We start from the raw sequence: 21,901 nt of genomic DNA, 5'->3' as shown, positions 1-21,901 counted from the left end.
AGATAGATAGATAGAGAGATAGATAGATTTATTTCTTACCAATGGCTGGTAAAGACTGGTCTGAAGGACAGCACAAAGGCATTGATGATGGCAGCACATAACAGCAGGTTGTAAGATGCAGGCAGGCACAGCGTACATGGAGTGCCACAACCAAGTCGCTGGCATTGTGTACAGGGACATCTGTGGCTAGACGTCCCAAGCTCCAAATGGAAGAGACTTCTAAAGGTGGTGGAGAATGACAGGGCCAAGATCCTAGGGGACTTCCAGATCCAGACTGACAACTTGGTGAAGGCTAACCAACCAGACATTGTAGAGGTCAATAGAGCAGAAGAAAGAAGTAGTGATAGATGTAGCAATCCTGAGCGAAAGCAACATCAGGAAAAAGGGACAGAGGAAGCTTGAAAAATACCATGGGATTAAAGAGGAGTTAGGGAAGGTGTGAAAGGTGACGGTAGTAGTGGTAGCAGTGTTGATTGAAGCATTTGGGGCTGTCATCCCCGAACTGGGACAGTGACACCAGGAGATTCCAGAAACAACATCGGAGATCTCAGTCCAGAAGAGTGAAGTCCTAGGAACAGTTGAGACACTGTGCAGGACCCTCAAGTTCTCAGGACTCAAGTAGAGGACCCAAGCTTGAAAGAAGAAACTGCCCATTTGCTTACATTTTTGTTGACTATACTGCTTCATTCTACCCGTCAATCATATCAAGTAATATAGCGATCACCCCATACACTACTTTCTTACAATGAATTACCAACAATGCAGTATTTCTGTCATCACACATAAAAAAAAAATCAGTATAAACAAATACAATTTACATTTTTGTATGTAAATATGTCTCAAGGCTTAAATGACCACAATCACTTATTTACAATTTTACCAATTAAATGATAAGAATTACTTATTAACAATTTTACACATTCACAAAAAACAACCCAAAAAACTCTGCATACAATCTGAAAATGTGCAAAAATGCATTCAGTCTGAGTCTACATTTACAACATGTGGAAGTAATTCCACAGGATCTGGTAGGTGAATGACAAAGGACACCTGCATCGCTGCAGATGAATGGCCAGTGTCATCCTGATCCTCATGCAGGGTGTTGTCTCTGTTTACCACTGATGGACAGTGCAACAAAGAGGTTTCAGCCTGTGGGGGGGATGCTGGCTGGTCTTGCCTTCTAAAAGTCATTGAACTTTCCGGATTGGGTGAACTATCAGGCACTGCCCTCATTGTTGTGGCAGAGGATCTGTTGCGCTCCGGCGCTGTGGCAATGGAGAAAGTGTCCACTCGAGAGTTCAGGGCGGCTAGTCACTGTCCACAACATACAATTTCAGCCTCTGTCCTCCAGCTGCGTAATTTCCTCCTCAGCTCTGTTCTGACCTGTACACAGAGCAGAGGTGAGCAATTTTTTTTTTTTCCGATATTTTGTAATTTACCTTTTTTGTACTTGATTTGTACCATTTTCCAGTCTGATACTTCAAAATCGAATGGAAACTGAAAATTCACCAAGGTAATATTCAAATCAATCTGACACTCTAAAAACTCAGCAAACAAAGCAACAGAGAAACAAATTTAAATATGAAAGATCCGGTTCCTGTACAAAAATGGATGACGAAAACATTAATTTTGTCTTTGCATCCTTATGTGATCTGTATGATATAAGTGGGCTTATATCCAAAATGGGGCTGTCAGGCTGTCACAAAAACTACTTTTGTTAGACAATATATTGTCCCAGAAATATTTGTGCTAAACAATAAAATTGTCCTTTTAAGGCCAATTTATGCTTTAAACTTGAGCAGAAATGGCAGAAAAATGTGTCTCAGCATAGTTTTTTTTTTTGTCTGTTCATTTGGCTTTGCTGACATTCTTATGTAAACAAACACACATGAAACACATTGGCAATATCGTACGATAGATGGACCTGACCTTCGATAGGCTTAATCCTCCCATTATCAGGATTATAAACAATGTTTTGATATGATTTAAGCCAAATCTTACAGTTCTACACCCATGTAGATTTATCTAGATGCTGTATCTCTGATACTATCACTGTGACATATGGCTAACAAGTTGCTTTCTACGCAGGGTAAAAAAAAATGTAATGAGAATATAAAATGAAACAAACCTCTTTATTGGCATAGCAGTAGAGCACAGACACCAGAAAGCCCTGCAGAGAGGCCACAAAAAAGTTCTGTTTACCATATTTGCTATAAAAGGAACACATTAGATAATGTCTAGATGATCACATTGTCATATAGAAAGCAGTCACTCTCCGATCTAATTGGACCCACCTGAAATGAACTGAGAAAAAGGGTGAAGAAGACTTTAAAGTAGTGCAGAACACCTGTTGTCTGCTCATCCGTCGCAAAGATGAATATGACCTCATGAACCCCAAACAGAGGGATAAGGGTAAGGGTTGCCTTGGCGAGCCTAACAAGACATCAAACATAGCAATTTGTCACACCATCCACACTGTTTCTTGGTAACATTCATTGTTGTGATACTCTGTAACAGCCAGAGCCATGGCCTTAGTTTTAAGAAAAAATAGACAAAAGAGTTTAACAAAACTAATTTATCATCAGTGGAAAAATACGTCAGGACAACTTGCCGAAGTTTGTAATCAGGATATCCGCTCTGGTTGCTGGCTCGTAATTTGGAAAAGATGACCTTCAGGACCTTTATGAAGATCATAAAGTTTATCTGTTAAGAAGAAAATCAAAATATTAATTATTGTATCCCATGAAAAAAAGTCTGACTCATTCACTTCGTACACTATTTTCATAGGTCTTACTTACTATTGAAGCAAATAGAATTGGGAAACGAATGATCCACCAGTAGTTCATATTGTCATTGACAGCCCAACACCTGAGAAGAAAAGGCAGTTGTTACAGTTACTCTAGTGTCTAATCTGGACCATTGGAGGGGGGGGGGGCAGAGGTCTAGACATGAACTGATCTGACACATGGGGGGACACTACACACACCTGAGAGCACACTTACTCTTTGTTCTCTTTCAATTGCTTCATTACCACCCAGGGAACCACAAACAGAAGTGGCGATCCTATGAGAATGACGGAAAAGATGCAGGATTTAGTGATGTTTAGTGTGTGCTTTCAAAAACAAGCTTAAAGGGACAATTCAGCCCCAAATCAAAAATACATATTTTCTTTAACCTGAAGTGCTATTTATCAGTCTAAATTGTTTTGGTTTGAGATGCTGAGTGTTAGACATATCAGCTATGGAGATGTCTGCCTTCTCTGCAACATAATGTAACTAGGTGGCACTCGGCTTGTGGTACTCAAAAACATTTTAAAAACCCACCAGCAATGTCTCGTTCCAGAAATATCACTTACTTAAGATATTACACAGATCTTGTTGTGAGCAGAAAATGACTTCACTATCAGAATTTTATCCACTCCATTCGATAACATTTAGAAAGTCTAGCAGATGTGCATGAATAAATAATGTCATTCCCATTCAAGTTAGTGGAGCGCTAAATCAGAAGTAGCCAGCTGGGAGGGCAGAAATTTCTAGTGCGCCTGCCCCATGGGCCCAATGATGCGGAAGTCAATCACGAAATACAGCAGTTTGACACTGTATCCAGTTCTCTTTGTAAATCATGCTACCCATGGACGAGAGGCTCATGCTTGAGATAGCGTGAAATGTAATAATTAATGGCTGAAGAAATAGTTCCTTTATGAAACTGCTGGAAAAAATACTGTTAAGTTGTTCAAATCTATCTATCTATCTATCTATCTATCTATCTATCTATCTATCTATCTATCTATCTATCTATCTTTTTTTTTTGGTGTTTTGAGCACCACAAGCTGAGTGCCATCTATTGCCATAACACTGGAGAGAAGGCTGACATCTCTACATCAGATATCTACAACACTCTGCAACTCAGACTAAAACAATCTAGATTGATAACCAGCACTACAGGTAAGAGGGAAAATATGTTTTTTGTTTTGTTTTCTTCATTTTTTTTTTGAGACAAACTATCCCTTTAAGAACTAAATTACTAAATTTTGCATAGATTTGTCCATGGCATCCATCAGTAGGGGCTGTTACAGGGTCATTTCTACTATCACATGAGAAATCTCGGTAACGAGTCCCAGAAAAACTCATTAGATGCATGTTAATGTGGACACAAAGGGATGGAACTTACCCCAGCCAAGACAGATGTAAGGTAAGTATTTGTTGCTGTCGATGAGCACTGAGGCAATAAGCACAGAATACAAATAAACTGCCTCTCCGAAGAACCAATAGTGATTGGCCAGGACACAGTACTGCATCATTACCTGTGCTACCCTACAGCCAATGGCAGCCTAGAGGAAACAGAAAATCAAAATGTACAGATTACAAAAATACATATCACAAAAAGTCAGTGTTTAAACAACAATAAATGACAACAGCAAACAATCATCAGTATATTTCAAGACCCACCTGGTTACTGAGCATGTCACTCACATCGGTCTGTTTTATGATTTCTCGTCCCCAGTGGCGTTCCAGCATGGTGTCCTTAATAATGATAGACACAGCTCGCAGGATGAAGGACAAAAAGAGGTTAGCGTGAATGTAGTTCCTGGTGCAATGGAGTTTCCTGTCAGGGGACATAAAAATACCCCAAATTTGAATTTTGTGTATAAGAGCTTTAATTATGTATTTTTATCTTGTGTCTTAGGACTTAATTTTGTTGGTGTTCTTATTTCTTGTCCGTTTTTATCTTGCAAAAGCACATCATTTGCCATTGTTTGATCACCCTTTAGTTGTTCTATTTCATCACTATGCACACTAAAGGTAAAATAGTCCAATTGGACTGCAAAACTGAGAAATGCTGGTTCCATTCAACATTTGTTTACATAAAACAACCCTCTGTGCCCGCATTTCTGATTAATTGCTCGGATTGCAGGAGATCTTGATTATTGTTGAGTATGTCGCTGACTGCTTTCTGATTGTCTATTTGCATTTCAAAGCATTTCTTACAGCATTAGTCAGTGAGGAGGAACTGAGGAAAGAGGTCACACAGACTCACAGTGGGTTTCACTGTTGTTTGAGCAGCTTGATTAGGCTGACAAATCTATTGGACAGCTTACCTAAAGCTCAGAAGAATGATGAGAGCAGTGACGAGTGTGAAGAGGGACAAGGAATAGCCGACAGTGTACAACATCCTGAAGCTCACCATCAGCTCTTTGAACCAAAGCTGTGAAGGCAAATAACACCCGTCACTGTTTGAAAGTAAGACTTCAAAAACTGCTGATAAGACCTCAAATTGAAGACTTAAAAAAAAAAAAAGCAGGAGGTAAATCTTTCCACTGCAACTTTTAGTAATGAACCTCTGAGACTCATTTTGTATTTTTTTTACAGGGTGTGAGTTTAATACATGAATGAAAGACATGACTGTTGCCTGAAAAAATTCTCATGGGAGATAGAGTGAGAGAGGTATGAGCTGATAAACCCACCAGACCTCTCCTCTGTTACCATACTCGCAATCTAGCAGGCATGAAACCTTGAATGCCAAGTAGTTGTTTTTTCCGTCAAATACTGATGACGCCAAAGTGATGGTATTTTGTATGCATGGGCATTCACTGTACACAAGCAGCTGAAACTTTTTAGTGACATGTCATTGTTTTTAAGTCTTACTGCCACCAAATATTATGTTACGGGAACATTTAAAATGTTCTTACTTTCGATGCATAGACTGTTAAAATAATGAACCGAGCTAACACAACATCACTCATTGGTTTGTGGACTCCTGTTTTGAAGCCTGAAGATTGGCATTTCAAATGTCACCTTCTTGGTTTTTTAGCGACCATAGTGACCATACTTGGAGTAGCAAGGGGTGGATCTGACTGAGAAGCAGAGGATATTTTCAGCAGACAGCCTGTCACTCAAAGCAGCCCGCACTTAATTATGCGTAACATTGGGCCTTAAAAAATATAAATGGGTGAGTTATATAAAAATTCACCGCCGTACAGTTGTCATGAATGGGAAAAGAGACCAAAGGGTTTTTTGTACCAGTTTTTAAAACTTGTACCAGTTTTTTATTTGTGCTGTGAATTTTGGCATTTTGACAGAGGGGGATTGATTGGAGCCAGCCTCCAGTGGTCATTAGAGGAACTGCAGTTTTTGGCGCTTCCTTGTTGGCTTCATTTTTGTGCCACTAAGGTTGGCGCTTGGTTCCACACGTCTCCTGAGTCACTACCAGGAAGGCAGCGTCTCTCATGTGGGACAGTTTGTATTTTAGTGGCCAATATTGTGAAGTATAGACTGGTTAAACATGTCAACAATCAGTGTTTCCTTACTCCCTTGTTACTGGTTGAGGCTGCGACTTTGTCAGTTAAAGTTCACCAAAGTTGAACACCGCCTGATGCAAGGATGTGAAATTGCTTTGAGAAGTGAATGTTTTATTCACCCCTCTGCTCGCATCGGATGAAAGGGAACAGGTGGTAAATATTAGGCAATATTAATTTTGCTCATGTGAGACCATGCCCTAAAACTGCAACTTCTCCAACCAAATGGGTCCAACAAAATGAATAGGAGTGCCAGAGAGATGTGTAAGATGTGTAACACAGTGTTTATATGCCCCCATGACCCTGAGATGGAGACTAATTAGGCATCATATTAAAAACACCTGTCTTTGTTTTTTATGGCCATTAAGGGCAGCATTAAGGGCAGTCAACAAAGTAATGACATATTACCACCTTCTGAGTTGATATAGCTCATATCAGCAAACAGTTGCCTAATTACACATCCAACAGGTATTACTTATTATTATGGTGCCTATTTAACCATTGGTGCATTGTCTTTACTTAGTGGCTATTTTTAAATGATCTTTTTATTTATTAATGTATATTGTGCAACACAGGAATATTGCAATTTCAGAGAATGATTGTACATAAGATGACAAATAAAGTTCTTCTGCTTATTAGCTGTGTATCTAGCCATCTGGTAAATGTAAGCCCAGTATCCTTTCTCTTTTAACTTATTTTTTGAAATTAGTTTTACTGTCACTGACATGCTTTTAATGGATATTTTACTCATATACATTACACATTTGTTATGCGTTTTATGTGAATCTGTGTACTTGGGATTTTAGTAATGTTTATATCTACAACGAACTATGTAAAACAGCTATAAAAATATATTACAGTAATACATACGACCAAACCAAATCAAACTATCTTCCTCAATAAAGAATATGTGTACTGTAATTGAGCAACAGAAAGTGTTTACAACTGCAATAAATTAATCCCCGAGCTGAAGACATTTTGGCCAGCATACCTCTTGAGATGTAACCTCTTTCTCCTCCTCACACTCGGTCATGTCCCTCCACACTTGTCCGTTGTGTCCTCTCACCCAGAGGCCGTCAGAGCCACACAGGCGACGCACAACACCCTGAGACACTGGTGGAGAAACAGCCAGTTCTTCAGTCTCAGCCCACTTACTGCTAATAAGTGACTTCAGGGGATTGATGTCAATCACAGCTTACACTGGGCACAGGACAGGACAGGTTATCATTCTAACATAAAGGTAATAGAAAAACAAAGATATATACTGCTCACAATAAACACATACAAACATAAAATAAACAAATTGGGTTTCATAAATGTTTATGATATAAAACTAGAAATACAGCCATGTGGTTGATTGCTTCCACGCACCATTCAACTCGCACTTACAGTTACATCCATGTGTATGAACACATGGATGCATCACAAACTTTTCCTCCAGCAGCACACAAGATTTATACAATTAGCATAGTGGTCACCCAAGGTTAGTGTTACCAATTCAGTATCTGACCAAATGTCTTCCCTTCTGCTCCTGTCTTATGACGTTGAGTAATGGCCAGAAAAGTGTTTTTGCAGAACATTATGATGTCACAGGTGACCTTTGACCTTTCAGATATAAAATGTCAGAACCTTATCATTATATCCTATTAAACATTTCTGTGACATTTGAGCATATAAATTCTCTAGTTATGGCCAACAACATGTTATATGAGGTCACCATGACCTTTGACCTTCAATACCAGATTCTGATCAGTTCATTATAGGGTCCAAGTGGACACTTATGCCCAATTTTTGGAAAATTTCCTTGAGCTGTTCTTGAAATATCGCTTTAACAAGAATGAGAAAAATGCACAGTTACCAGGACCCTGACCCCAATATCTAATCAGTTCATCCTTGAGCCCAATTGGACATTTGTGCCAAATTTGAAGAAATTCCCTGAAGGTGTTATTGAGATATCGCATTCAGAGGAATTGTTCATATCTACGTACGTATGGATGGACGGACAGACAACCCGAAAACATAATGCCTCCGGTCTCGGCTATCACTGATACCACTTTGATGTCAGTACAGTAAGGACGTTAAAGCCCATAGCTGCTTAGCTTAGCTCAGCACAAAGACTGTAAACAGGGGAAACAGCTACCTGGCATGTTGTTTTTTTACACATATTTCTTAGAATTATTTAACAAACAAGACATGAGTTTCTAATTAGTTAGCTTTAGAGGTGCTGGTAGGTGGATTTTGTTAGCTTCAGACAGTCAGGCTAGCAGCTCTCTGGGTTTTTTAGTCTTTGTTATAAGCTAATTTAACTGTTGGCTGTAGCTTCTTATTGAATAGATAGATGTAAGAGAGGCTCTACACTAACTCTCAGCAATAAAATGAATAAGCATACTTGCCAAAATGTTTGTCGTGTTGTATTGTGTGGTGTTGGCCCCTACACATTGTTTGCTTTAGGCAGGGTCATCCCTACGTTCCCAGGGTCACATGTCTCTTGATATAACATTGAAAGAGACTGGTAAAGGTTCATAGCTTCACAGTTTGAATTGCAAAAGAGCAAAGGGATATGGATGTTTCCAAAATCTAGAAAAAATGTCCTGTGCCCCACAAATTTGAGGGCATAGGTCTTAACATCAGGAGGCTATGAGCCGATGGGTGATTTCAACATATTGACCCCGGGAAATTACGATGAATATTGGAACTATGGGAAAAACGTAGCTTAGAACATGGAACCCTTTGAAAGGTCTGATCAGTGAGTCATGAGGATATTGAGTAGAGGAACATATATGCCCTTGCGAACATAGATACGCTCCTCGGCTACACTCACATTCTTAGTGTTCTTAACTTTTAGAAGTATCACTAAAATTTTGACTTACCTTTGTCATACCATGGCAGGTAGAAAGGGCATGAGATGTTGACCAAAGAGCCGGCAGGAGTATCTGGCCAGCAGGCATATCTGTCAAATGTCCGGTTACAGAACAAGCCAGCTAGAAACACAAACAATAAGAAACTGAAAAGATATGTGTCTTAACCATAAAAACTAAAAACATCATCATCATTTCAGTGCTAATTTACTAAAGCAAAATTTGACATTTTCCTTGTTCTCTCTCCTCCCCCTTTCCACCATTTTCCATATTTCCTTTTGCATGATTATGAATGAAGTATTAAATGAATCAAGTTTATCCATACCTTGAGGGAGCGGCTCACTTTCTATCATTTCGACACAGTCCTCTTTGTACTGGACCCATTTTAGATAAGTCTCCTCTAAGACTTTCCCACTGGCCATCCCACACTGTAAGGACAAAGGGCAAAGAAAGTCTACTCTAGGACTTTTACAACCTTTTATTTCCAACACGTTTTGAAGTTCTTTTTAAAGAGAAAAACTGCAGTTTTTAAAAGTCGCCCTTGTCAAAAGAGTCGCTCAAAAGAAAAAATGATTGATATTGATTTTTTTCTTTCGAAAACTTACCTTTGATAGTTTGAGGAACAGCAGACAGACCATAGCCATTATCTTTTGTGTCCTGTCCATCACTGCAGACCTGTTCTTTATCATCGGAAAGACTAGAAGGAGGAAGACGAACAGAACCGTTTCAGCAGCTGCAACAGTTGAGGACAGTAAATGCTGGCAAAATTTGCACAATCCAACAGACTTTAGAGAGCAGGTATTTGTCCTTGAATTGATCTGCATTAACCATTAAAAGGGAACACTACCTAAAAAATGAATTCCAATTTGTATTTTCCATTGCCTAGAAAAAATTTAAAACAACATTTGTGAACATAAGCTACTCCCTCTCAAATCCAGAACCGGAGACGTATGTCTCAAACTTGCATTGTCATAGGATATAAAGTCTGGAGCTGCTCCATGGACAATGAACAGGAACCTGATTTTACAGAACGTTTGTTTTCTTTTTATACCCAAATGAGCTTTATTGTATTATTGTGTTCTCACTTCAGAAAGAGAAATCATACCCATATATCATCATCAATCATTCTGTGCAGTGAAGCTCAAACAACCAAACAAGCCACATTTTTGAGTGGAGAGGGACTTTTACCAGAAAATACCATGTCTACAAATTTAAATATGCAAATTCAAAAACATTGTTTTTGTCACAAATTTATAATATCAGCCACAATGACACAATACTCTTCAAACAATAAAAGGTCAAGTTTTTTCCAGAATAAACACACACTCAAAACCATTTTAGTATGTAGCACAGAACTGGAATGTGGCTATCACTTGAACACATCAGGACTGTCTTATTTTTTATGCAACCACAACATTCTGCCATCCAAAAAATCATGCTATATTACCCTCATCTTCATTATGACAGACTTGTTTCACAGGCTACTTGCCTTGGATGTACATTTAAATTACAGGATGTAGAATGTAATGGCTCTGATGTCTGTGGTTAAAAATCAGTGGGGGAGTTGGGGTTTTGCCAATTCCTTTTTAACCTAACACCCCCTTAAGTTATAAATAACGTGTTATTCTGACAGTAATTGGCATAAGACAGACACTCATCCTTTAAATCACATATGACGTATATGTTATAGTGACTCATTGGATTCTTAATTTGCACAGTACGTCCACATTGGCATTGATCCCTCCCACAGCAGCTGTCTGGTGGGGGCAGATAATGATGCCAGCACAACCCAGTCACCAGAATAAATGTTACCGTCATACGTTTCTGCAAACCACAAATTTATAACATTTGTAAGCTTCAGTAGATATGTTATGTTGGTTTCCGTTTCAAAATTCTGTTGTAAGAATGCTATGGTTAATGTGTACAAAACATAATTCTTGAGCTTAAAGATATGCAGGTTTTTCAAAAAAAAGAAAGAAAATGTAAAGACTCATACAGAAGTAATCTCTCTGAATCAACACTTATGACCCACTAGAAGTGTGTGTGAAGTGTGTTCTGGTGTATTTATCTGCAGTCTCAACCATGCGCCTCTATTTTCTTATTTTCTTTATGTTTCGTTTATGGGTGTGTACACACAATGCTCAGGTGAGGTCAGAGCTTTATAAAAAAAAAGCAGCAACCAGGTACCAGACCGTCATCAGCAGGCATCAGCAAGACACAGCGCTGAAAAACACAAACACAGAAAACCGAAACTCCAACTCCAATTTAAACAAAATTTAATCTGGGGTTGGCTTTTACTGTCACTTTTGTCTGTGAAGATGTTTACAAACAGAAACAAATAATCCTACACAGTATAACTTTAAAATACCCATAAACTGAACTAAACTGTGCACTGTAAAAAAAAAAACAAATTTTTAACTTTGATAAAGGCGTCTTTGCTGTATTAAAACTTTAAGTTGACTGAATTTTAGAAGACAAGTTGAGGTGATTCAATTTGTGTTTTCAAATTTAGTTAATCTAAAAATTTCAGGCAGCCCAGACGCTGTCATTTTTTAAGGTAAACCAAATAGTGTCTTTTTGCAGTGTTCGTTGCGCTCGGACTCGGCTGCTGTCTGCTTGGCAGTTGTTCGCAGATGCCTGATAGAGCCGCACGCCATCCACCATCCGCTCCACCTCATGATAATTAGATAATTAACTCAGAATAATAATTAACTAATTAACTCACTTACATTTCATCCAAACTATGTCCCTTTAGAAATGCTGATATGATGCATACGAAGAATACAAATGCGACATATCTGTGATTTCGCAGAAATGTACACTACCAACATTGTATTCTGTTGGCCGGAGCTAAAACTGTTTAAAATTTGCATATGCAGGTATATAAGTAAAATAAAAAAAAAAACAACAACATAAAATTTATAATCATCTTTTGAATTCTGGTAGAGGAGGTGATTACACTAAAACACTTATCAAATCTAATCTTGTTTTTGTTTCAATTTCTGTCAATCAAATTTTTGTTTTCATTGTGTCCTATTTGTCAAAAAAAAAGACGTTGCTTTGATAAATATTAGAGGTTGGTAGTCTGGCCTGTGGCCCTGCTAATGGAACTGCATTAATTGGCAAAGCGAGATCAGCGGGCCCCAAGTGCCCGTCATCTGTGGGGGTCCCACCTCAGGCTCAGCGGGGCCTGCCACTGTGTGCCAACAGACTGCCAAAGCACTGATTTGATTTCTCCCCCCTGGTAGGTGACTATTGACACTCATCGCCCGTAGTGCTCTAAGAATGAGACCACATTGCTTCAGTTTATTAATAGGTCCATGTGCCCCATCTGGAGCTTCCACACTCTGGCTGATATGATGACAGGAAGCGGAATGTGACTCATTGTAGTGAAAAAAAAAACAAAAAAGTTTGAGTGGCTATTAACATCATCACATCATTACCTAGAGCCAGTGGAGTTGTTCCATAAAACCAGGGCTTGACACAAGCTTCTTTCCCACAATCTTTGGCAAACAGAAATTTCACACATGAATGTAAAGAGAGGGATATCCTCACTTTTAGCCCAGAGCCAACTCATCTCCACCCCAGATCAGGTTCATCCTCAGCTGATGAGGGTTGTCAAAAAAAACTTTGACACCACAGGTGTGACTTAGCGTTGACTGTTCTGAAGATGTCCAAACCTGCAGGAGTCTTATGCGAGACTGCTTAAACCTGGGCTGACTAAAACTATTACAGTAATGCGATTCATAGCTATTACAGGACTATTTGCTTCTCAACTCTGTGACGTCTGTGACGACATATTTCTTTTTCGAGATCATAGGGCCCTGTTTAGAGCCTATGTTCAGAAAATTGCATGTCGCATTCACACACTGGTGGATGAGGCTACAAAATGCCACCTGCTACTCAGTGTGAGCATTCACACTCACTCACATCCTGATGGCAATCAATCAATCGGGTTCAGACATGCTAGACATGTTGGAGGAGTTGAGGATTGACTACGGCTCTGCTTCTTTAGCCACAATTGGTCCATGAGGGGTGGGGGTGCCTTAAAGCATTTCTCAACAAAAATCTCAGATCAGAGGTTCTCAAATTTTTGAGTAGTATTGCGCTGTGAAAGTAGTTATAACCTGGCATGTTATATCACACCCTTTATATGTGTCTCCCTCCTTTACCTTTGCCCCTTTGCTGTTGTTGGTGCGGGGCTCAAGTCACATACATGACAACCGATGGAGGATTTTGTTGTTTATCTCTTTTGTCAGGTATGTTGTCTATGTTTGATGTATTACATGTATCCCTTTTTTGTCCTTTTGCTGTTGTTCTCCATGGAGGAGAGGACCGAGTTACATAGATGACAAATGATGGAGGATTTTGTTATTTACCTCTTTTATTAGAATAAACTGATATCACCTCCAAAGGTACACTGTAAAATCTGATTTTGTTTTTAGTTGATTAGTTGTTTTAGTTGATTTTACTTAAATAAATAAATAATTACTTAAATGTAACCACTCATGTTATGTTCACCGTATACAGCTATTTGTAAGGTTTACTTAAAATGTTGTTGTATTTACTTCATTTTGTGAAATTAAACTTCAACTTAAAAATGACAAGTGAAAATAACTTCTTTTTTCTAAGTGATAGCAGATTAATCAGTCTAAGTTTGCCTGACTTCACTGAACAGTTGTGTTTACTCAGTACTATTTTGGAAACTGATTGTGCTTGATAAGCACTATAAGCACAAAGACTGATTAGTTTGCAGGATTATTTTCATTTTAACAAAATGTGATTCACAATGTCTTAAGACAAGATCTGTGGTTGTGGAAACAAACAAAATTATACAATCAAAGCAAATCCACTTTTAAGCCTTACAAAACAATCTTTTAAAAAACTAGAACTATTCAAACTAATTCTTTCTCTTTGACTTTACTTAATATTTCAACAGGACCTCATGTCATATAGTTTTATCACAAATACCAATACTCAACGGAGCTTCAGCAAACTTGCAAAATATATAAAACTTCAGCTAAGTCTGACTAACTTAGCTCACTTAAAAACTTAAGCTGCTATTACTTACACAGAACGACCAAATTCACTCTTCATTTTTAAGTAGCAGCAACTACACGAAATTAAGTATATACAACTAAAATAAAAGTAGGCTTAACAATTAAATATGAAATATACATAAATCAAAACTAATAGCTATATTTGTTTACCTTTATCAAGGCAATCAGTTTGCTAGATTTTTAAAAGTAAGATCTGAATATAAGTTTACAGTGTATCCTGGTATGGGCCTCCTCATCAAAACATAACACTAGACACTTATGAGTGCGATTTTAGGGAGTCGGCATATGATTGAGGGCCGCACAGGAAATGACTTTTATTTATGAAGATTATACCATGACATTTTATAGACTTTTTTCATGACATACTATACTTTGACTTATGTCATATAACACTCATATTACAGTCTAGTCTTCCACTTTTTGATACATTTAAAGCAAAGCCTACTCACAGCAGTAGAGCAAAGGTTTCTCTTGGGTTCAGGCAGAACCAAACTACACACAGAACTGCAGTAAACTCTCTCTCTGGAAATACTAGTAGTGATAATGGCAATTTGAGCAAATTTACTCATGAGTTTTTTTTTCTCCTCATGATAATTTTTGGACAGTGTTTATTGCCTGTTGTAGCATGGGACATTTCTCTCTCTCTCTCTCTCTCTCTCTGTATATATATATATATATATATATATATATATATATATATATATATATATATATATATATATATATATACATATATAGTCATCAAGCTGGCAAACGATGAAGACAAAGAAAACAACAATGTTGAGCAGAACAACAACATCCTGGTAGATCACCTGTAGCTGCCACAAGCAGCCAAACAGCATATGAAAGCCCCAAGCTTAACTCACAGCAGTTACCAACATCAAATGCATGAATTAAACATCATACGCAACTTACAATGCTTTTAGGCTTACTGATAGTGCCTGCAGTTTCAGCACTCCATGCACCGTTTGCATTGCATCTCTTAAATTCTGCACAAAAGTAGGCTATAATGACCTTTTAAACACACACCCACACACGCGCGATTCTAATCCACACTGTAAAGTTAAGATTTAAAGTCACAGTCATTTCAGTGAGAAACAGATACAAAGATCAATAAAATGCACAGAAATAAAAAGCCTCCAAGATTGGTTTTTTTTTGTTTGTTTTGTTTTGTTTTTCTTACTTACACATTGCTGATGTAACATTTTCCTTGAAATGTACCCTACAGGCGGATGCGTTTTGGATAAATCCCTTTACTTTTGGACGTCTTCCGCATAAGACAGTTCTAGCAGGCTGAAAAAATACAAAACACGAGCAAGTCACTTACAGGTAACTTGTCCTTTGGCGTGCAGAAAGCTGCGGTGTGGAGATGATCCGCCCTGTCGCTGCTTGTAAGACGGACTGCACCTGAACCTGCACACACACACAAACACACACACGCAGCAGCTTGTCCGCCCGTAATGCTCTGCCCTGCACAAAGTGCCTTTCAATCATTATTTTCCGATGTTGAGTACATTTACAAACAAGCGCGTTACAGTCCTCTGAACACGTGGTGGTGCGTTTGCGTTCTGCGTTTCTTCAATGCGCGTGCAATGGGCAATTGATGTTGGGACAGAACCGTTTTTGTCCAGAGTCACCTGGGGATGGAACATATGTCTTTTTGCATATTATACTGGGGTGAGGGGGCTTTGGAGAGTCTAAACAAGACAGGAACACATTTTCAAATGTGGATGGAATGGGTTCGTCCACTCATGCCAAAATCACTCACAGCTTTCTGACACTTTTCCCCCCTCTGGATATTCCTAATTCATCAAGGTGTAAATGAACGTAGGTCAACTTAATATTCACCATACACATTAGGACACTAATTCACGTTACCTCCCCTGGATGGTCACCCAATGTCTTGCTTATTGGTTGACCAGAGGGCATCATGTTTTATCGATCACAGATTTATCCAAGAGGGCACCTTTGCTGTGTATATTGGAATATGAGTGGACCCCCTGAGTCCAGTGTCAAGATGGTTAAAATGCTGCACACAGTGTGATCTTGTTAGCACATTAATTCACACACATTACCAGTTTATATACTGACATGAAAATGTGAGCATCTTGTACCTGGATCTAATTACAAAAGACAAGATCAGCGTGCAGAGACAACTTGGGCCCCATGAACTGTGATTTCAAAGTTGTCAAACTGCTTATTAAAATAGTAATCATGTTGCTAACTACAAGAAGTAAGGATAAGGCAAAGCGAGGACAAAATACAACATCATGACCCCAGGCTGCTAAACAAGTGAGTCCTGCATCAAACAAGAATGGAAACTAATTTCACTTTCACAACTTTAACAATTAAGTGTCTTCAGTTCCCAAACGTATACTGAGTATGTTTAAGAGCAAAGGTGATATAACACAGCAGTAAACATGCACCTGTCCCAACTTCTCCTTGAGGTGTTGCAGGAATCAAAATCATAAGGAGCATGTATTTACAAAAAACATTGAAGTTCATCAGCTTGAAAATTAAATATCTGTTTTTATCATGTTTTACAATGTCCCAACTTTATTTGAATTGGGGTTGTAGACTATATACTGTATAGCTAAAATGTTCCTTTAAATATTAGCTTCATGCGATATTATCAAGATGTTTTGGCAGTAAATAAGGAAGAACTGCTCCCTCAGATGAAACTATCGGTGCATTCTGTGAAGAGAATTTGCTGTGATAATAAAACTAATATGTTTCTTGCTAGCTTTGTTTGTTGTCCTCCTTTGGAAACGATTTCATTGACAGGCTGTCGGGACAATAATGAGACTGTGGAGGGCCTGAGCACAACCTATCTGTGGTTGTTTCTGCGTTTATATCTCCATCTCAGTTTGATTAGATTCTTTCATTCTGCCGTCCGTAACTGTGATGCCAATTCTTAGCGCCTGATCTCAGTTGAACCTTATTTATTATCTTTGAGAATTGGAAAAAAAGAAAGAGCCATGGTGTTCACTCTTCATATGAATAACAACGTTTTTTCAGGAATCCAGGGGCATGTTGATGAAGATGTGTCAGACTCGCCCACCATGTTGTGACAAGGTTGTGTCTGATGGGGCTAAAAGTGGGAAAACAGATGCTGGATGGCCTGAGTGCAAAGTGGCAGGTCTGATAAGAGTGGTACTGTGGCTTATCAGCAGCAGAAAAGACATTTTCAGGGAATGGGAAAGCCATTTCCTAAACACCTCTCTAAAATCGTATGTGAATCTGTAACAGAAATACTATGTATTTCATTTTCCTTCACTCCAGAACTATCAAAAGCATCAATGTTCAGGACCACCTGACTCCTGGTAGCACAAATACACAGAATCATACAGTTAAATTGCATGTTTTGCAAGTCAGACATGACATGTAATAAGACTTTTTAACTGAAATGCTCTCAATGACACGAGATAGAGTGAAAGACAGGGCTTTAAATTCTTATTTGAAATCTGTGTCCCCATTTCATGTTATGTTATAAAAAATCCTGATGTAGTTTTAGGACGTTTTATATAGAAAACCTCATACACTAGGGGACTCCAACAGCTTTTGATAAGACTTTAATAAACTTAAGTAGCAGCAAAATCAGATGAAACATAAAATAACAGACTCGAGGAAATTGGGAAAATATTATAGTGAATACCAAGTGAATGAATAAAAATTGTAGTGCAGATCCAGGACAGATAGTCCAGGCAAGATTGAAACTTTCTCCAGATCCTACTCTGAGGCTTAATGATATTTTGATTTGATTCTGGGACCAATTAGGAGACCAGTGCCTGGAGGCATCAGGGGTCTACAGGGTTTATGTGACAGCAGAAGATCAGAGATGTGTTTTGGTCCTGAATTGTTTGATGATTTATAGAGGGCTAAAATAGTGTTTCAAATTCACAAAAACACAAAAACCCAAACAAACAAAAACAAAAAACAGACAAGCTCGGATTATAACATACATAAAAGTAGTGAGACTTAATCCTTTGCTCATGACGCCATTACGCCACTCTATATTTACAAAGCAAAGGGTTGCTTGTTGCTATATATTCGCTCAATGTCACATTATATTCCATCTTATATTCTTTTATATATTTCTCAAGAGCTGACCTTGTTATTTTCATAGGGCAGCTGTCTAATAAGAAATCATGACTTCATCAAGGTTTGGCTTTTGTTTAAAGTTCAACAACTTTAACAAATTTCCATATCTATAGACTCATATGAAAGGTTGAAAGTAATGAGGTGCCTATCACAAAGCATGTATATGTATAATTTCCATGTGACAATTAAATTATTGAAAGTAATCCCTCTCAATCATCACTTATTGTGTGTTGATGTATTTGTCTACAGAGACTGTCCGCTGCCTGAATTTTTTTGTTCTTGTTTTGCTGTGTTCAGGACATTGCTCAGCACAGCACAGAAGTGATGACACTACTTTACAAAAATGTAGCAACCAGGTGCCAAACCAAAATCTGCACGCACCCAAGACGAAGTTAGGAAAGATACAGCACAGTGTCGAAAACAACTGCAGTCGGCTTTCATTTTCACTTCTATTGCATTATTGTTTTCTTTAACTGTTTGTGTTTTGATATTGATGTCAGTGTGCATTTTTGTACATAAGACCTGTGAACTAATCTGCCTCAAATCCATGGCTTTGCATGAAGCCTCAAGAGTCTGTGGAAGCTCAAATCCCTCACAATATTACTGACTAGAAATAAACCTATTGAATTTTACATGTAGAGTAGCTCCTCTAAAGGAACACTCAGTCACACAGGGACACACATTTTCCCTTCATCTGTCAATAAAACTAGAAGCAAAAATACATCGCTCATAGATCACTAAAATTCGATGATGAATTTCTGCAAGGACTAAAAAATATATCTATCTATCTATTTATCTATTAATACCAGTGAGCATTTTACATTTCTGCATACATGAATATGTTACATTTGTACATTCTTATGTAGCAGGAAGGCTCATATTTAACTTTTTTTTTCTTTTTTTTCTTTTTTTAGCAATGCTGTGAAATGGGAAAGCAGTCCATAGCCTAGTTTACCCATCATTAAACCGTGCTCATTTTGATGCAAAAGGGGTATAACAAAATCACTGTTTTTGATGGTACTATCCTGATTGGGAAAGCTGCGAAGTCTCCATTAAAAACAACCGCTTTTCACAAAACCAGGACACCATCCTGGCTGGAAATGAAGTGATGTCTCTGTACACACAGCAATGTCTTTTTTGGCACTATCAACTGTTGAAATGCAGATATGTCTTGTTTGAAAATGCTTTTGTGGTATTATCCTTGCTGGAAATGCTGTGCTGTCTCTGTAGAAAACAACTTCTTATAAGTGGCACTATCCCAGGTAGAAACGCAGGGACGTGTTGCTTAAAAAAACATTTTTCGTGGCATAATCCCAACTAGAAAAGCAGCGATGTCTCTGAAAAAAAACAACTGCTTTTCATAGTACTATTCTTGGTAGAAAAACAGCAACGGGTTGCTAATAATCAGCCATGTTTGGTGCTTAAAAAGCCACTAGAAATACAGTGATCACTCACTAAAACACAACCGGTTATGTTGTGTGTTGGTCTCAAACGGTGGTTGGCAGCTTGGGGGTGTCTCATTTGGGTTTCACACCAACCACCATATAACCACTGTCTCCATCCCTCCAGCTCATATACTTTGCCACTTAAGAAACCTTGGTATGATTCATATGAATACTACAAATATAATTTATTCCTGATTTGCAAGAAAATACAATGCCAACATTTTCTCCTGCAGACTGCTGTGTATTTTTCATCCATTAGACTGGTGAAATTAGAGAGCAGTGTTGACTGATTCATGTTGATTACTATCTTTTTTCATGTCATGTTCACATCAACTTCTCAGACCCAAAATGCACTAACATGGTATTTACAGTTATGGCCTTCTTAAAAGTTCCTCTGGCTGATGTATTGCACTCATAGCAAACGTAATTATCACACCCACTCAACCCCTTTAAGCTGTCACCCTGCAGCAAATCATTTTTTTCTGTTGAGATGAAGTTCTTTAAACCACTCTACCTGCTTGAAATCCTCAGAGAACATGTAAACCATTGTCAAACAAAGCATTACTTTATTCTTACTGTACAAGTGTCGAGAGCAGTTTTTCTGACACGTGTTCACCCCTGTAGTGCAGATATCATTCAAAGTAATGGAAGTGCCCTTGATTGGCTCTTAAGTGGTTGGGATTATAAAATGGCTAAGGAGTTACAATTTCTTCCTCTTTTCGTCAGTTAAGTGGCTCCTTCGTAACATAATTATTTATTCACAGACCTCCAGCAATCGTCATTTCCTTTATCAAAGCACCTTTAATAAAAAAGTTTGAATCTATTTGGCATTGTGTGCAGTGAGATGACAAAAGAAGTAATATCGAGAATTTTACACCGATTATGGAAAAGGGCTTGAATACAACCTGAAGATATTCATCCAGTGATAATTATGCAGCAAAGTTAAAGGGGTGAGAGTTAGAATGCAAATGAACAAAAATAAAAAAACACAACTTGCTCTTTGTGTTGAATTCAAGCAAAATCTTTCACGATTCCAACTGTGAGCAAAATGGTCCTCTGCATCAGATTTATAAAACAAAGCAGTACACATGGTTTATAAATCTCAATCAAACCGAAAATCTGTGCATGTACACAAACAATATTCCCACTCCCGCAGCCAATAATGGATGTAAACATGCAAAATGAAAAATTGGTCTGTTTATGAATACTACTCTGTTTGCCCCATCAGGATTTTGGTCTGCAGCGAAAATTACAGCAATGAAAAAGTCAATGTGTGGGAAATGGTGTATAAATGATTTTTGTGCATGCGCATTGTTCACACATCTAGCCTCTGAATCCCAGCTCAGACTGGATAGGCCATTTAAGGACAAACGGGTGTGCAAGTGTGTGTGTGTGTGTGTGTGTGTGTGTGTGTGTGTGTGTGTGTGTGTGTGTGTGTGTGTGTGTGTGTGTGTGTGTGTGTCCTGTTTCATTTGTATGGATGACACAAAGTCAGACCCATCCACAGTCTGTATGATTTACACAATCAATGCAGCCAAGGGAGCTAAACAAAACATGTCACTAGTCTGAGTGCAGAATGCTAAGCCAAACATGAAAAAGCCTTTATTTAATTGTTTTTGACAGGAGTATCTGGCTGTCCCATTTGTTAGGCATGCTGAATATTGATCAGGAAGCCTGCCATAGCCTTTTTTTTTTCAAAACTCACCAAAGGTTTCTTTTAATCTGTACATAAGAGAACTCTGGCATTTCAACAACATTATACTGAGAATCATCTAAAGTTTCATAAACCAAAATCAACCTTTCAACCAGTCCATCATGGCAGAAGGGACAAGAGAGAAAGAAAATCTAACAGTCCAGCTGTCTCTGGATGAAGCGCCAGCTTCCTGAAGTTTGGGACAATTCAATTTTTGCTCTTTAAGTATCATCCATCACCTCTTGTGTGTTGTAGGTGTGATAAAACACCAACCGACTGGGACAATGTGTTTAAAATATTGTAAACAGAAACTGTCCACTCCTGTCATGAAACAGGTAGGTATGTCAAACAAAAAAACAGGCTCTAATGTTGTTAAAAATCTCCCCAAAAAAAATGTCAGGCAACAAACTACAAAAGAATACAAAAGAAATAAGAATCAACACTAAACT

The 21,901-nt window shown here is 38.2% G+C and overlaps 1 protein-coding gene across 1 annotated transcript; it reads right to left on the bottom strand.

Annotated features, from left to right (window-relative positions):
* Positions 1–45: 45 nt before the first annotated feature.
* Positions 46–15,736, bottom strand: LOC121959308 (glucagon receptor-like). The gene is made up of 14 exons (XM_042508555.2): positions 15,541–15,736; positions 9,759–9,850; positions 9,479–9,581; positions 9,166–9,276; positions 7,287–7,408; positions 5,099–5,205; positions 4,449–4,605; positions 4,171–4,330; positions 3,003–3,063; positions 2,799–2,868; positions 2,612–2,703; positions 2,295–2,433; positions 2,129–2,170; positions 46–1,383 (listed from the first exon to the last, which is right to left on the bottom strand). The coding sequence occupies exons 2-14, from the start codon at positions 9,840–9,842 to the stop codon at positions 1,312–1,314; spliced, it is 1,320 nt and encodes a 439-aa protein (XP_042364489.2). The 5' UTR covers positions 9,843–9,850; positions 15,541–15,736; the 3' UTR covers positions 46–1,311.
* Positions 15,737–21,901: the final 6,165 nt, after the last annotated feature.

The sequence above is a fragment of the Plectropomus leopardus genome, chromosome 19 (genome assembly GCF_026936395.1).
Source record: "Plectropomus leopardus strain MGB_pleo_1.0 chromosome 19, ASM2693639v1, whole genome shotgun sequence".
Classification (NCBI taxonomy): Eukaryota; Metazoa; Chordata; class Actinopteri; order Perciformes; family Serranidae; genus Plectropomus; species Plectropomus leopardus.
Note: the sequence above shows the minus strand (reverse complement) of the source record. Positions and strands in the feature narration are given on the sequence as shown.

Bases quoted from the DNA above. Each gene is read 5' to 3' on its own strand.
- LOC121959308 (XM_042508555.2), bottom strand. From the start codon at position 9,842: ATGATAAAGAACAGGTCTGCAGTGATGGACAGGACACAAAAGATAATG. The intron at 2,704-2,798 runs GTAAGTAAGACC...TCTTCTTAACAG, and splicing joins CAATTCTATTTGCTTCAATA to ATAAACTTTATGATCTTCAT. The intron at 1,384-2,128 runs GTTTGTTTCATT...CTCTGTGTACAG, and splicing joins ACTGCTATGCCAATAAAGAG to GTCAGAACAGAGCTGAGGAG.